This window comes from Oratosquilla oratoria, chromosome 4 (assembly GCF_046742065.1).
Source record: "Oratosquilla oratoria isolate Oo_2021 chromosome 4, ASM4674206v1, whole genome shotgun sequence".
Lineage (NCBI taxonomy): Eukaryota > Metazoa > Arthropoda > Malacostraca > Stomatopoda > Squillidae > Oratosquilla > Oratosquilla oratoria.
This window is the reverse complement of record NC_134780.1, coordinates 41,128,054-41,143,015: the sequence shown is the minus strand read 5'-3', so window position 1 is coordinate 41,143,015 and position 14,962 is coordinate 41,128,054. Positions and strand designations below refer to the sequence as shown.

The 14,962-nt window shown below is 40.1% G+C and overlaps 1 protein-coding gene across 4 annotated transcripts in view; it reads left to right on the top strand.

Moving 5' to 3' along the window:
* The window catches only part of uri (unconventional prefoldin RPB5 interactor), a 22,425-nt gene extending 7,463 nt beyond the window's left edge, over positions 1-14,962 (top strand). For all 4 annotated transcript variants that reach the window (XM_076184066.1, XM_076184064.1, XM_076184063.1 and 1 more), the window contains 5 exons: positions 1,408-1,475; positions 6,612-6,724; positions 8,124-8,530; positions 9,930-10,066; positions 10,596-14,962. In XM_076184066.1, coding sequence (XP_076040181.1) covers positions 1,408-1,475; positions 6,612-6,724; positions 8,124-8,530; positions 9,930-10,066; positions 10,596-10,730 — 860 coding nt within the window. In that variant the 3' untranslated portion in view covers positions 10,731-14,962. The remainder of the gene's footprint in view (positions 1-1,407; positions 1,476-6,611; positions 6,725-8,123; positions 8,531-9,929; positions 10,067-10,595) is intronic.

Sequence of the window (14,962 nt, the reverse complement as noted above, 5' to 3'; positions counted from 1 at the left end):
TTCTTCTTCTTGTTCAAAATAAGGAACATAATGGAACATAAGAGAGGAAAAGTTTAAATGTGTCTGAGATGAAATGGCCTATGGTAGGGGTTACATGGTTGGATAGAGTGAGAAACAAGGAGGTGCAGAGGAGAGCAGGGGTAGAAAAGGAGATGGGAGATAGGGTTGATGAAAGAGTATTGTGATGGTTTGGACACACATAAAGAATAAATGAAGAAAGATTAGTTAAAGAAATATAGAAGGCAGAGGTGGATAGAGTAAAGATGAGGGGAAGACCAAGGGTGAGGTGTATGGATGGGGTGAAAGGGGTGTTGAGCAAGAGGGGAATGTCTGTTGAGGAAGGTAGGGAGAGGGCAGAAGATAGGGGTGAGTGAAAAATGGCTGTGTATGGATGATACTGTGATGCATGGAAGAGAGTGGGTAGGGGATAGGTTGGGGGAGTTAAGGAGTGGTTATGTGTGAATGATATTTAGACACAGCCTGAAAGGATTTCTCCCCATCTTCAGTGTTTCTGCATGAGGGGACAAAGAGGGGGATGTCACTAATTAAATGATACAGGCTTGCTGTGTCTTGCTGCATTGTTTTTGACTCAGGGCAGTGGGCAAGATGCAGGGATAACCCATCGTCCAGGAGGAACCAAGAAAAGAGGGAGGGAGGGGTGGTGAATGGGAGTGGAGTACCTCCCTGTAAGGGGGAAAGGATCCTTGGTACATGTATGTATGTATTATTATTGTCCACTTGCCTGCCTGTATTCAGAATTTCTCTTTTAACACTAAAAATATTAATGCAAAAAAGTCATGGCAACAGACTCCATGTGCTTTGGATGTAATCATTACAGAAAGGACAGTGAATATATTATCATGCACCTTTCCAACATTCTTCCCTGCTTCCAAATCATGATATCTATATGAATACAATATAATTCTCTCAAATTATATGAGGTTTTATAAATATTTTATATTTGCAATGGACTCTCATACACATACCATTTCAACACATCTAGTTTCAATTCAAGAGGAGTAGACTTTTGGCAATGCTTTGGTCCATTCTGACTACCTTGACTATTACTCGTAGATGTTTTGTAGTCATTTTCACATATGTGTGGAAATCCAGTAACATGTAAAGCAATGATGCTGATGTTGTCAGTAACCAGCAAAAAGTAAATCATCTTGTAGAAAGAAACAAAACACATGACTGTCCATTCACATCCACCACATAGCACATATAAATGAAGTGTTAGGAAATTGTCAGCAGTGTGCACATTGTTGTAAGTCTAGCTTTGCATTTGAGCCCATGAATAAAAATGTAGAATTAAACACAAAAAAGAGCCTATTGTGCTAAAAAGGTAGATAAGAGAATCTGTTATGTAACCATCTTATGAGTGTTTAATGAAATTACTTCTTTCAGAGAAAAGGAGTAAAGCCAATACTGCATCACAGTCAGGAGAATCAAAAAAAGAGGCTGAAAAAGATGAGGTAATGATATTTATTTATTCATTTTATCTTTTGTTTATTTTATTTATTTTTATTTATTTATTTATTTATTTATTCATTTTTTTTTTTTGGGGGGGGGGGGCAACTAGTAGTAGATATTCACTTATCTAGTGCTTTCTATTGTTGTGTTCATGATACATAAATATGCTTAAAGGCCCTGTACCCCATATAAGGATGAGGGGGATTGAGTCAAGGTATACCTGCCCATCACCTATTCCACACCTATATGTTGTCCCTTTTATCTTAGCTCCTTGTGGATGAAGGGTCATCCCTTTCCACTGCTCACTGCTCAGGTCAGAACCAATGCAGCAAGACACAGTGTCTTCACAATAGGGCCCAACAATGCATTCATAATGTAACAAAATTTTTAGATAACTTTTGGTCATAGTAACTGGAGGGAGGTTAAAAATGGAGGAAGGGATGGCATGGTCCAAAGGGATCTTTTTTGAGTGGATAGATTTTTGTCTTTATTTATTTGTATATTTTATTTGGCTTCTGGATGCCAGGTCATCCTTGCATCTCACCCACTGCCCTGGGTCAAGCAATACAGCAAGATGCAGAACATCCACAGCAAGGCCACTTCAGTTAATTGGCCTCTCCATCCCCACATGTAGAAAAAGAGGAGACGGGGAGAAATCCCTTCAGGCTGTGTCAAAATATCATTTACACATACTCTTTCACCACCCCATCCCCCCACTCACCCCTATCTTATGTCTTCTCCCTTCCTTCCTCAACAGACATTCCCCTCTTTCCCAATGCCCCTTTTTCCCTATCCATCTATCTCATCCTTGGTCACCCCCTCATTTTCACTCCCTCCACCTGTGCCTTCCACACATTTTTTACCAAACTTTCTTTACTCATTCTTTCCATGTGTCCAAACCATCCCAATACTCTTTCATCAGTCCTATCTCCCAACTCCCTTTCCATCCCTGCTCTCCTCCTCACCTCCTTGTTTCTCACTCTATCCAGCCAAGTACATACATATACCAAAGGCATTTTCCCCCATACAAGGGAGGTAGCTTGAAAACAAAGGCAACTAGTAACTCCTATCATACTTCTCAGGCATTTCATCTCAAACACATTTAAACTTTTCCTCTCTTATGCTCCATGTTTCTGTCCCATACAGTGCTGTTGACACAAGCACCTCTTCATAAAATGTCTTGGCATCCATCCCCAAATATTTATTTCCCATTACACTTTTTAAACCTCCAAGGCATTTACTTACTTCTCTCAATCTACATTCTACATCCACCTCCACTCTTCCCTTTCCTGCCAAATTCACACCCAAGTATCTAAAATTATCCACTTCCTCCAGTCTCTCTCCCTTAGTACTTCCAATCTGATGCCACTTTCTTCCTGTGTGCATCTCATCACCTTTTACCCACATTTATCTTCAACTTCCTTCTTTTGCACACCTTCCCAAACTTCATCACTAAGTTTCTTAGTACCTCCTCTGATCCTACTACAAGTGCAGTGCCATCAGCAAACAACTGGCTTATCTCCTATTTCTCTCCATTTTCATTAACCATCTCCAATCCCCAGCCTACTACCCTTGTGTTTACCTCTTGCACCACCCCATCCATATATAAATTGAACAGTCAAGGTGACGTGACACATCCCTGGCAAAGTCCCACCTTTACCTCAAGCCACTCACTCTACATTTCTGATTCTATCACAGGCCATAATACTATTGTAAAAACTCTTAGCTGCTCATAACAGCTTTCCTCCTATCCCATATATCTGCAATACCTCCCAAATCCATAAAGGCCCCCCAAAAATTCCTTACTTTTTCCTAAAGCTTTCTCACATATCTGCCATACCACAAAAGTCTGATCATGCAACCCCTACCTGTCCTAAATCCACACTGTTCCTCTCCTAATCCTCTCAATCAAAACCCTCCTATAAGCCTTCCCAATTACACTCAACAAACTGATCCCTCCAAAACTACTACACTCACACTTGTCCCCTTTTCCCATGTAAAGCAGAACTATACAGGTGCTCCTCCAGTCCTTTTGGCACTATATCTTCCTTAAGACAAACATTAAACAACCTCACCAGCCCATCCACCATCTTTGTATCCTCCTTTTTTAGACACTGCATGACACCCATCCAACCTTGGTGCCTTACCTGGAACATAAGAGAGGAAGAGAGAAGGAGTTTGAATGTGTTTGAGATGAGGTGTCTGAGAAGTATGAAGCAGCCTTGCTGTGGACGTGCTGTGTCTTGTGACACTGCTTCTGACCCAGGGCAGTGGACAAGGTGCAGGGATGACCCGTCATCCAGGAGGTGCTAAGATAAGAGGGAGGGTGTAGGGGTGTGGAGTGTATTCAGGGATGGAATGGGTGGGAATGATTTTATGTCTTCCTTTTTGGCTACCTCCCTTGTAAAGGAGAAAAAGCCTTGGTATATGTATGTATGTATGTATGTATCTTTTTAATAACTGCTTTAACCTCATCTTTCCTTATTTCTCCTCTATTTTCCTGATTCATCACTGGCATTTTCTTAGTGCTTTCCACTACAGCTACCTTCCTCCCCGTCCTCCACATTTAGCAACCCCCTAAAATAATTTAACCATCTTCGTCTTACTGCCGTCTTTTCCATTATCATCTCTCCATCTGCACCTTTTACCTTTTCTTCTCTACTTGATTCGTCTCCCTTTTCTCTCTTAATTTCCTTCCAAAACATCTATTTATTATTTTCAAAATTTTCTGTCATACTCTTACCCCATTTCACATCTGCTGTCCTCTTTGCCTCCATTATCTTATGTTTTACTTCTCCTCTCTTTGTAATTCACAAATCTATGAATACTCAATTCTTCTCTTCTACAGCCTTCTTTGCTTCATCATCCCACCACTCACAATCCTTCCTTCTATTTCCTCCCATCCTCCTTGTTCCACACACCATCTTTGCACACCTTGTGACTCCCTCTTTGAAACATTCCCATTCCTCCTCCACTCCTAGTTCTACTCTATCCTTCACTCCCACTCTTCTCTCAGCATCTTGTTCTCCTTCTCCTTTTCTTTCTCATTTAAGCAGTTTACTCTAAGCACCTCCCTACCTTCTGTCCTTTTACTCTTTCTCCATCTATCCTCCACTCTCAACTTACCTTATATACATATATCAAAGGCTTTTTCCCCCTTACAAGGGAGGTAGCCAAAATGAAATAGGCATAAAAACCATTCCCACCCACTCCATCCCTAATACACTCAACTAACCAAAAAATATATATATATATATATATATATATATATATATATATATATATATATATTCCCCCACTCTCTCCCTTTAGAACATGTCCATCTAAAAATCTTCCTACTCTTCTCCTGGTTACCACTATATAGTCCATTAACCCCTTCCATACGGTGCCGCACACGTAGGCGTCATGGGGAGCGAGTGTATTCGCGAGGCTGCCATATCGGCGTCTTGATTATATTTATTGTAGTCGCCCCTCCATAATGACATTCTTTCTAATTCTTTTGTAATCGCATTTTCTATGGTTATCAAAATTCACGGGTGAAGAGAGAACGATCGATATAAGCGGTGACTATATTTTATGATGCGAGTATTATTACGACACGTCGTACGGCTGGCATTGGCTGCTGCCACCGAGATCTAAGTCCATGACGCCTACGTGTGCGGCACCGTATGGAAGGGGTTAAACCCCCATCAACCACCCTATCCCACGTGTAATTATGCTTGACTTTCTTCCTAAACACTGTATTTGCTATCATCAACTCTCTAGACACATCTCTACCATCTCTCCACTACAATTTGTTCCTGGCACTCCACACTCCCCAACCACTCTGTCTATTGGTTTGTCTCCTACCCAGGCATTGAGATCACCCAATACCACTACATTGATATTTCTCCCTAAACCCTTTATGCACTCATTTAAACCTATCCAAAAAGCTTCCCTTTATATACTGTTCTCACTACCAGGCCCATATGCACTTAAGACGGCCCCATCTCCCTTCCCAGTTTCACTTTCATCCACATTAACCTTGAAGAAACCTCCTTCCACAATACCACACACTTACCTATCTCTTCACTTACTAATATAGCCACCCCTTCTCTACCTCATCCTCTCATCACTCCTTACACCCTCCCAGATACACTCCCAGACTCGCCCCTCCCTTTCAACTTAGTTTCACTCAGCACCAACACATCCATCTTTATTCTTACAAACATACTGCCTATCTCTTCCCTTTTACTCTCATCTGTACCACAACCACACACACTAAAGACCCAAACTTTAGGATTCTAGTTGAAAAACTCCTGCCAGACCCTCTTATGCCTTTGCATAACAGAGAAGGGGGGGAGGGAGGGGTGGTGAATGGGAGTGGAGTGTGTGGGGACAGGGTTGGTGGGATTGGATTTATATCTTTGACTTTGGCTACCTCCCTTATAAGGGGGGAAAAGCCCTTGGTAAATGTATTTTATTTGTGGATGTGTTATGTTGTGCTGCATTGCTTCTTGGCTACCCCCCCCCCCATGTAATAGGGAAAAAAGCCTTTGGTATATGTATGTATGTATGTATGCATTGCTTCTGACCCAGGGCAAGATACAGGGATGAACTGTCATCCAGGAGGAGCCAGGATGACCGAGAGGGTTGGTGAATGACAGTGGAATTATGCCTTTTGACTTTGACTACCTCCCTTGTAAGGAGGAGAAAGCCCATGGTATACATATATTTTATTTGTTATGTTTCTATTTATTTTATTATTATTTTATTTATTTATTATATATATATATATATTTTTTCTCTCTCTCTCTCTCTCTCTCTCTCTCTCTCTCTCTCTCTCTCTCTCTCTCTCTCTCTCTCTCTCTCTCTCTCTCTCTCTCTCTCTCTCTCTCCCTCCCTCCCTTCTCCAAGAGTGGGTGTATACCTTGGTTGGCCTTCTCCCTTATAAGGGGGAAGAGGCCTTTGGGTACATACATATATACATATACCAAAGGCTTTTTCCCCCTTACACAGGGGATAGCCTACCCCTCATTACATCTAGCTTCATGGCCTCTCTCTCGCCATGTATTTTGATTCTGCCCTCACTCCTTTACCTCTCATATGTTTCCCCATTTCTTATTCAAATCATTCATATCATTATTTCTTCTTCACAGGATGTGCCTCAGGAATGGGGAAGTAAATCTTTTGACCAAAAAAGTTTTGATGATCTGTTAAAAAGATTGGACGAGCTAGAAATGGAGGAGGAAGAGAAAGATGAGCTTGCAAAGTAAGTTGGTCCTTTGGTTTCAAAGGGTTGTCATATTCTAGTGTCAGGTAAATTCTGAGTGTCATTCATATGTATTACTTCCTTCTTGTATTTCTGTAAGAAAGAATTAAAGTCAAGTTACCTAACTCCTCAAATCAACATAGATTTAAAGAAGCCCACTCCCCTAGTACACTGCTTGCCAACATCATAGAAGCGCATAAGGATTTCAGTGAGAAAGTGCCCCAAATAGAACTGTGATGATGGCAGTAGACATGAACAAAGCCTTTAGTCCCTAGACCTATCCTATCAAAATGCCACTGAGTATGGAAGGGGTCAGTTAAGATGAGGTTAACCTCTTCATTGTGGAAAGAAAATGTGCATCTTGATCAAATTATCAAGCATTAACCAAAACAAACCAAGTATAACTTGTTATACATACATATACCAAAGGCTTTTTCCCCCTTACAAGGGAAGTAGCCAAAGTCAAAGCCATAAATCCACTCTTACTCTATTCAGCCTAGTAACCCCAACCTTACTTCTCAAGCATTTCATCTCAAGTACATTTAAACTCTTCCTCTCTTATGTTTCATGTTTCTGCCCCATACACTATATGGGGCATTGTATGGTACAACTTCTGTTGTAAATCAACTTCTGTTGTAAATTAATCCTTTCTATAACAAGAGAGGAAGAGTTTAAATGTGTTTGAGATGAAATGTCTGAAGTATGGTCGGGGTTACTAGGCTGGATAGAGTGAGAAACGAGGAGGTGAGAAGGAAAGCAGGGGTGGAAAAGGGGTTGGGGGACAGGGTTGATGAAAGAGTATTGCAATGGTTTGGACACATGGAAAGATTGAGTGAAGAAAGATTAGTAAAAGAAGTGTGGAAGGCAGAGGTGGAGGAGGTGAACATGAGGGGGTGACCAAAGATGAGATGGATGGATGGGGTAAAAGGGGCATTGGGAAAGAGGGAAATGTCTGTTGAGGAAGGACGGAAGAAGATAGAAGATAGGGTTGAGTGGAAAACGGTTGTGTATGGATGATGCTGTGATGCATGGAAGGGAGTGGGTGAGGGATGAGGGGGTATGTGTGAATGATATTTTGAGGCAGCCTGAAAGGATTTTTCTTGTCTTCTCTTTTTCTGCATGAGGAGACAGAGAGGGGGGAGTGTCGCTGACTTAATGAAATGGCCTTGGTGTGAATATGCTGTCTCTTGCTGCATTACTTCTGACCCAGGACAGTGGGCGAGATGCAGGAATGACCCATCATCCATGAGCCAAGAAAAGGAGGAGGGAGGGGTAGTGAATGGGAGTGGATTTATGCCTTTGACTTCAACTACTTCCCTTGTAAGGGGGAAAAAGCCCTTGGTATATATATGTATGTATGTACAATGGAAGTTTCAAAAATATTTTTCTTTTACTGCAGTATGGACAGGGATTCGGACGACGAAGACATGGAAAGTGAATCAAGTGATGAAGAAGAACAGGAAGAAGTGGTTGACCCCAAGAACTCTGATGTCAGTGCAAAACGAAAGATAAAACGGAGGGTCTCATGGGTGGAGGGGCTCGTGACAGAAGTGGAACACTCCGAAAAGCAAGATAAGGTTATTAGTATATACTACACAAGCAGAAGGAAAGTTGTAGAGGATGCTTCAAAAGATTCAGGATCCCATAAGAAGAGTGTCAAAGAAATTGAGTCTCCTGCAGACATATATGAAGTGTTTTGCAGTGAAAAGGAAAGTTCTGTGTCAAAACCAAAGGGAATATTGAAAAAGCGTTCGTATGTATCATTTGATGAAGACAGTATGAAAGTAAAGGATACTGATATAGCTGGTAAGTATTGCAGGGCTGTCATATCATGTTGTCTTTGTGTGTGTATCTCTCTCTTGTTCTCTCTTTCTGTGCATGTGGGTGTATGTCTGTGTCTCACTACATGGGTGTGAGGTCAGAGTGGGGGACAATTCAAGACTGTTTGGCTGAGCAAGTTTGCAGTAAGGACATAATTGCATGGAATTATCTGCTTCAAAAAGTCCTCTATAAGTGTGGCACCATCCCAGCCCACTCTGAAAGGGGAAGTTCATGATGTTGAAATATATCTTGAGAGTTGCCATGTAATGAAGCAATGATGATAAACCAGCTTTAGTTGTCAGGCCCTGCTGTGGAGATGCTGCATTTTGCTGCAGTGTTTCAGACCTGGGCAGTGGGCAGGAGACAAGGGTGGCCCCTCATTCAGAAGGAGCTAAGAGAGAGTGGATAACAAATAGATGCTGCATTGGTGTGGGTTAGGTTTAAGGTGTATCATACCGAAGTTGTTAAGGTAATACTCCTTATTGATGCTTTGACCTTTGGGAACCGATTCAACATGAATGGAGTCAAAGAAAAGAGTGACCATGGCCCTCTCTTGTGACCTACTCATCTTTACCTTCTTGAGCCTAGGGAATGACATGTGCTTCCACTGGGCACTTTGATGTTTGCTCTCAGGGTCGTAGGTGAACACCCAACTCTCGTCACAAATCACTATCTTATTCAGGAAGCCTTAATTAGCTGCTATCATATCAAGAATGTCTGTGCAACATTCCATATGAAACTGCCTCTGGTTGTCAGAATCTTTGGTACGAACTTGGCACAGACTCTGTGGAGCTTCAGATCTTCAGTCAGAAATTTATCCACTGTGCCAATACTAATACCAACAGCTTCAGATATCATCCTCACAGTTATTTGACAGTCTTGCATCACTAACCTTTGCACTTCCTCAATGTTGTCTTCCTTACATGCACTGTTCGGTGCTCCAGATCTGGGTTCATCCTCAACCTGTTCGTTTCCTTCAGAAAATCTTTTACCATCTGTAGAAATTTGCTTTACTCATCAGTTCATCCCCATAGGCCTCTTCTAACATTCCATAAGCTTCTTGTATATTTTTCTTAAGTTTAACACAAAATTTTATTGCGTAATGTTGCTCCATGTTTCCCCATATCTTGTCAAGTGTTGACAGACTGGCAAACCAGATCAAACTGGTTCCACAACGTACAGTGCTGCACTCAAACCTAAAAACCTAGAAAGACACCAATTAGTCATTTTATAGACAACATGTATGTGTACTTCACAATGAAATAACTTTTTGATTAGATGATATTTAGTAGCTCTCCTGAAATTTTCTCATTACTTATTGAACTTGCCTCATATATACTGTATATGTATGTATCATTACTAACACTAGCTTTTCATTTACCAGACTCCCAGAAGCCCATGAAGGCAGGCTGGTTAAATTCTACACAGTCTGTTGAAATTGTCACAGAATATGAAGAGGAACCTCTCCCACCATCTCCAGTGCCTTCTCCCCCTCCTAAAGAAATACAATCTCTTGAGCCGGTTAGTATAAGCTTGTATCCCTCATAGTTGTACAGTGTACTGATTATCTGTATCTTAGTTCATGATCATGGTTGATAGTTAATGTATGGTAGTAAGTGATCACTCCTTTAAAGAAAGTGGAAACGAAAATTGAAACTAAAAAAAGAAAGTAAATAATTAGATAAAATATTATAAGATAATAAAAAATGTAAGACCATGATTGAAAATCTGGATTTGATCAATGTATCCATTGAGTATGATTCTATTACTGCCTTTTTTGCTATAAAAATACTTTATCTGTCTTAAAAACACAGAAATACATAGTATTTTGTTAGGTTATCCTTTCTTCCCATTGTTTATGGAAGTGAATTTTAATGGAGCTGCCATGAAATGGAGATTAGGTGCTCAAGTCTGTATTCTTGTGTACTGGTATGGGATTTATCTAAATTATTCTAGATATGTGAGACTACTTTGCATACCCCTTTATATCATGTTGTATATTATGAAATTATAATTAATTCTTACACATTGTTCAATTATGATTTCACAGGCATTTTCCTACAAAGTTGTGGAGCATGAGGCAAGGGCAGTTGGTTGCAAATCAGAAGCCGTAACTCCACCAGAGGAAGATGAAGTTCGTCCACAAAAGGTCTCCAGGTTCAAGGCATCCCGTATGAAAAAGTGAACAATGAGGCTGAAATGGAGAGGAAGCTTATATTATGTTTCCATAGATTATGACCCCCCAAACCCCTTTGCCCATTATCTCCGCAGTTGTGTGGATGGTACTACTCTTTAAGGAATGGGAGGACAGGGTTGATCTTGCCACTTCAAGAGGACTAGCAGCACAAACTAAAGTACCTATAGTGCAGGGAAGAGATTAGTTCAGTCCTCCCATGAAATGGAGAGGAAACATATGTTTCCAGACAATGTGATATTTATTGTTAATTATATGCTCTAAGGTGTTGAGATTCGAATCTGTACAGGGAGGATTTAGTAGAGAGAATTATTTGCACAAATATTGTTTGGAGAAAATATTAAAGAAAGACAGTGCTAACTCATTTAGTACCAGGGGCACATCTCCTTTTATTCTGGCAGCTGCAAGGGAACAGGAAGAAGTTACACCCCTTTGATGAAGAGTTGGTTCAATTTGAAATTAGTCCAATATCCTCATTGGGTTGTTTGTAGGTACATGAAATAGTCACTGGAAGTGTAACACATGTAACAACTAAAAGTAATTAACCAGGAAGAGATGTAATGCTGATTTCAATTTAAAGTGGTCTTACAGACATACCAAATACCAAAGGCTTTTTCCCACTTACGAGGGTGTTAGCCAAAATCAGAGACATAAATCCACTCCCACTCATTTCATCCCCACATACCTCCCATTCACCAATAATAATTCACAATAATGATTATTGTTTCAAGTTTCACTGATTAGAAGTGTATAGCCCCATAATGGCTGGCAACAGTCTAGTCTTCTCATAGGTTTGTATGGAAAGATGCTGGACTGTTATGTTGAATTCATGTGGGACTGTTTCTCTGACACTGGATTATAGTAGTAGAAGGAGAGCAGTCACTGGTCAGCTGTTCATATACATACATGTACCAAAAGGTCTTTTTCCCTTTATAAGGGAGGTTCATATATTTATCTAGTTATAATATGAGGTATACTTGTGGGGTCCTGTCTTGGTGCTTCCATTAATTTAACTTGGTTTTGAATTTACATTGTATTGTTTGATACAATAACCCCATATAAATGCAGGGAAAAATGTAGACAATACAATATTTCTTCTAAGAGTGACCTGTGGGCCAGTCTGGTGGATGTTGCCAGTTACCTGGAAGATGTGGGTCTCCTGTAATAGACCTGAGGCAACAGATTGATAAGTGGTGCCAACATTGAGCCCTGTGGGATTCCAGGAATTCCTTCCAGTCAGGCATCCTATCCTTCACCAGTGTTCCAGTTAATCTGTTCTTCAGAAAATCATTCATCCATTCCAGCAAGTTCCCTTTTAAGTTCTTCTATGTGTTCTAGTTTTCTCTAGTATTCTACAAATCTTTTGTGAGATCCCTTATCAAAAGCTTTCTCCAGATCCAGGTATACAGTCTATCTACCCATCTCTTGTAGCACACTGATCATTCTTGAGTTAAAATTTGACAAGTTCCTTTTCTGAATCCAAATTGGTTTTGCTAACATTTGCTCACTTTTGGCTATTTTGTTTGTCTTTAACAGTTTTCTCTCTCATTTTAGCTACCATGCTAGTCAAGGACACTGGTCTATAATTTGAAGGTTCCTCTTTACTTACATTGTAAATTGTGATCATATTAACCCATTTCCATTACCTTGGCACGATCTATACTCTCAGTGAACTTACAATGAGCTCATTATTCTTATCCACCAATTGTTCTGTACATCTTTTGAGTATCTAATTTGAGACCCCATCAATCTTTGGGTCTTTTCTCTTATCTTACGATTCCATCAATTTTTGTGGGAAAAGGTGGAGGAAATATATTCAAAGAGTTGATTGAGAGATCCTGGGCTAGGTCCGAGAACCAATTGTCAGCCCCCAAGGGCTGCAGGAAGACTATTCTTTCTGGCATGTCCCTGATGAAAGATTAGTAAAAGAGGTATGGAAGGCAGAGGTGGAGGGGATGATAGAAGATGAGATGGACGGATGGGGTAAAGGGAGGATTAAGCAAGAGGGGAATGTCTGTTGAGCAAGGAAGAGAGAAGGCAGGAGATTGGTATGAGTGGAGAGTGACTGTGTATAGATGATACTGTTATGCAAGGTGAAGGTAGGGATGGTGGGTAGGGGGTGATTATGTGAGAATGATATTTTGACAGCCCGAAGGGATTTCTCCCCATCCATTTCTGCATGAGGGGATGGAGAAGGGGGTCACCAATTACCGTATTTTATGGCTTGCAAGACGCTGCATCTTGGAAGACACACCCTAATATTTGAAAGAAGTTAAAAGAAAAAAAAATAGTCATTCTCATACAAGAACACATTCACCATATACCCGACCACTGAACACAAAAACATAAGAAGCAAGGAGTCTGGGCGACGACACGTATTGGACGTATTTTTATATTACGAAATCACTTGTCCGATTTTGTTTGTATGGCGATGATACTAGTTGGTGATTAGTAAATATACTATACATTTTTCATTGTCCAAGGGTGGTTTTATTTTCATAAAGATAAACTAAAAATTTGGCATATCATACAACTTGTAGCTTGTATGCGATAGTATGACTAAACCGTTTCGATGAACTAGCCATGGGGGATAATTTCTAGGACAAAAAAAGCTTGTGACACATGTGATAGCCTGGTGGTAACTGATAAAGGCACCTGGCATGTGCATGCGTTTGTGTGTATGTGTGTATTTACCTAGTTGTAATATACGGGAGGGGAGCTATGCTCGTGGTGACCCGTCTTTGTATCTCTCCGCATCAAGTTTTATCTTAAAATCTTGTATAGTGTTAGCACATACTGTTTTGTTGTCTAATTTGTTCCATGTATTTATCGCTCTGTGTGGAAAACTGTTCCTTTTCAAGTTTTTTCTATAACTATCCTTTTTCAATTTTTTTCCGTGTCCTCTTGTTTTACCGTTGTCCCACATTAATAGGTCGTGTGTGTGTTGCTATGAGATGAGGGAGCGGCTTGTTTTCTCCACATGCTGAGTAGGCTCAAGGAAGGTTTATGGTATTGGAAATACTTGTAACAGCTAATTACTGAGTTTACATCATATAAAAGGCTGAATTAAATAGTACTTAAGCTAACATCATAGTGTAATGACTCAACATACAAATCCAGGTCGCTATCGGTCAAGTGTCCAAGCTCACTTGAGCCTGGGTGTTCCCTTACAATACAAGATTCGTCTTGGAAGACACACTAGTATTTTTCAGGGTATTTTTTAGGAGAAAAAAGTGCGTCTTGTAAGCCATAAAATACAGTAAGTGAAGAGACCTTGCTGTGGATGCACTGTGTCATGCTATATTGCTTCTGACCCATGGCAGTGGGTTGGATGCAGGGATTACCTATCATCCTGAGGAGTTAAGATGAGAGGGGGGAAAGGGTGGTGGAAGGGAGTGGAATGAGTGAGTAGATGCATGACTTTGAGTTGGCTACCTCCCTTATAAGGGGGAAAAGCTCTTGGTATATTGATGTCTCTCACAGGACCATTGCAGGTACCTATTCTGAATCCCTGGTTTTAGGTATGACAACAAGGATGAAACCATATCAAGGGAGCAGCAGTTACATAGTTATTGTTTAAGTGAACATCTTTATAAGATCGTATTCAAATATTGATTTGTACTTTTAGAAAGGTCATAAATTGCATTAATTGTAATTGTTGCTTCAATTTTGGAAACTCAATGTTATCTTCAGCCCATGAGCCATCCCATAGATCTCTTGAGGAATAAACATTTGAGTGTTGTCTATGCTGTATTAATGTCAATTTCTAAATTATGAGCTGGTACAAGTCAGAGAAGGGGAGAACTCTCCACTTACCATCTCTCATTGTAAAAAGAAATAAGAAAAAAAAAAGAGAATAGTGGACGAAATAAAACTGAAACTGATAGAGAGAGGACTTGGTCATGATCTACAGACTTGAGTGACTGCACCTCCAGATGAGGGTGTTGTGATTTGAATATGAGTTGCAGAAATGATGTACAACATCAATTTTGCAAGACTACTACATCAGTCTTATATTGCATGAAATGTATGTTGGAGCTAATAAGTGTTCAGGCTACAACCAGGAAAGCAATTTGTTGATAATGAAAAAATAGAGGGAAACTAAGTAAAATAGAATGAAAAGGTAAGAATAGAAAATAAAACCAAATAAAACATGTAAAATGAAAGGAATATATGTATGAATTGTAAAAAATAAATGGTTTGAATAAAGAAGTGATATGTAA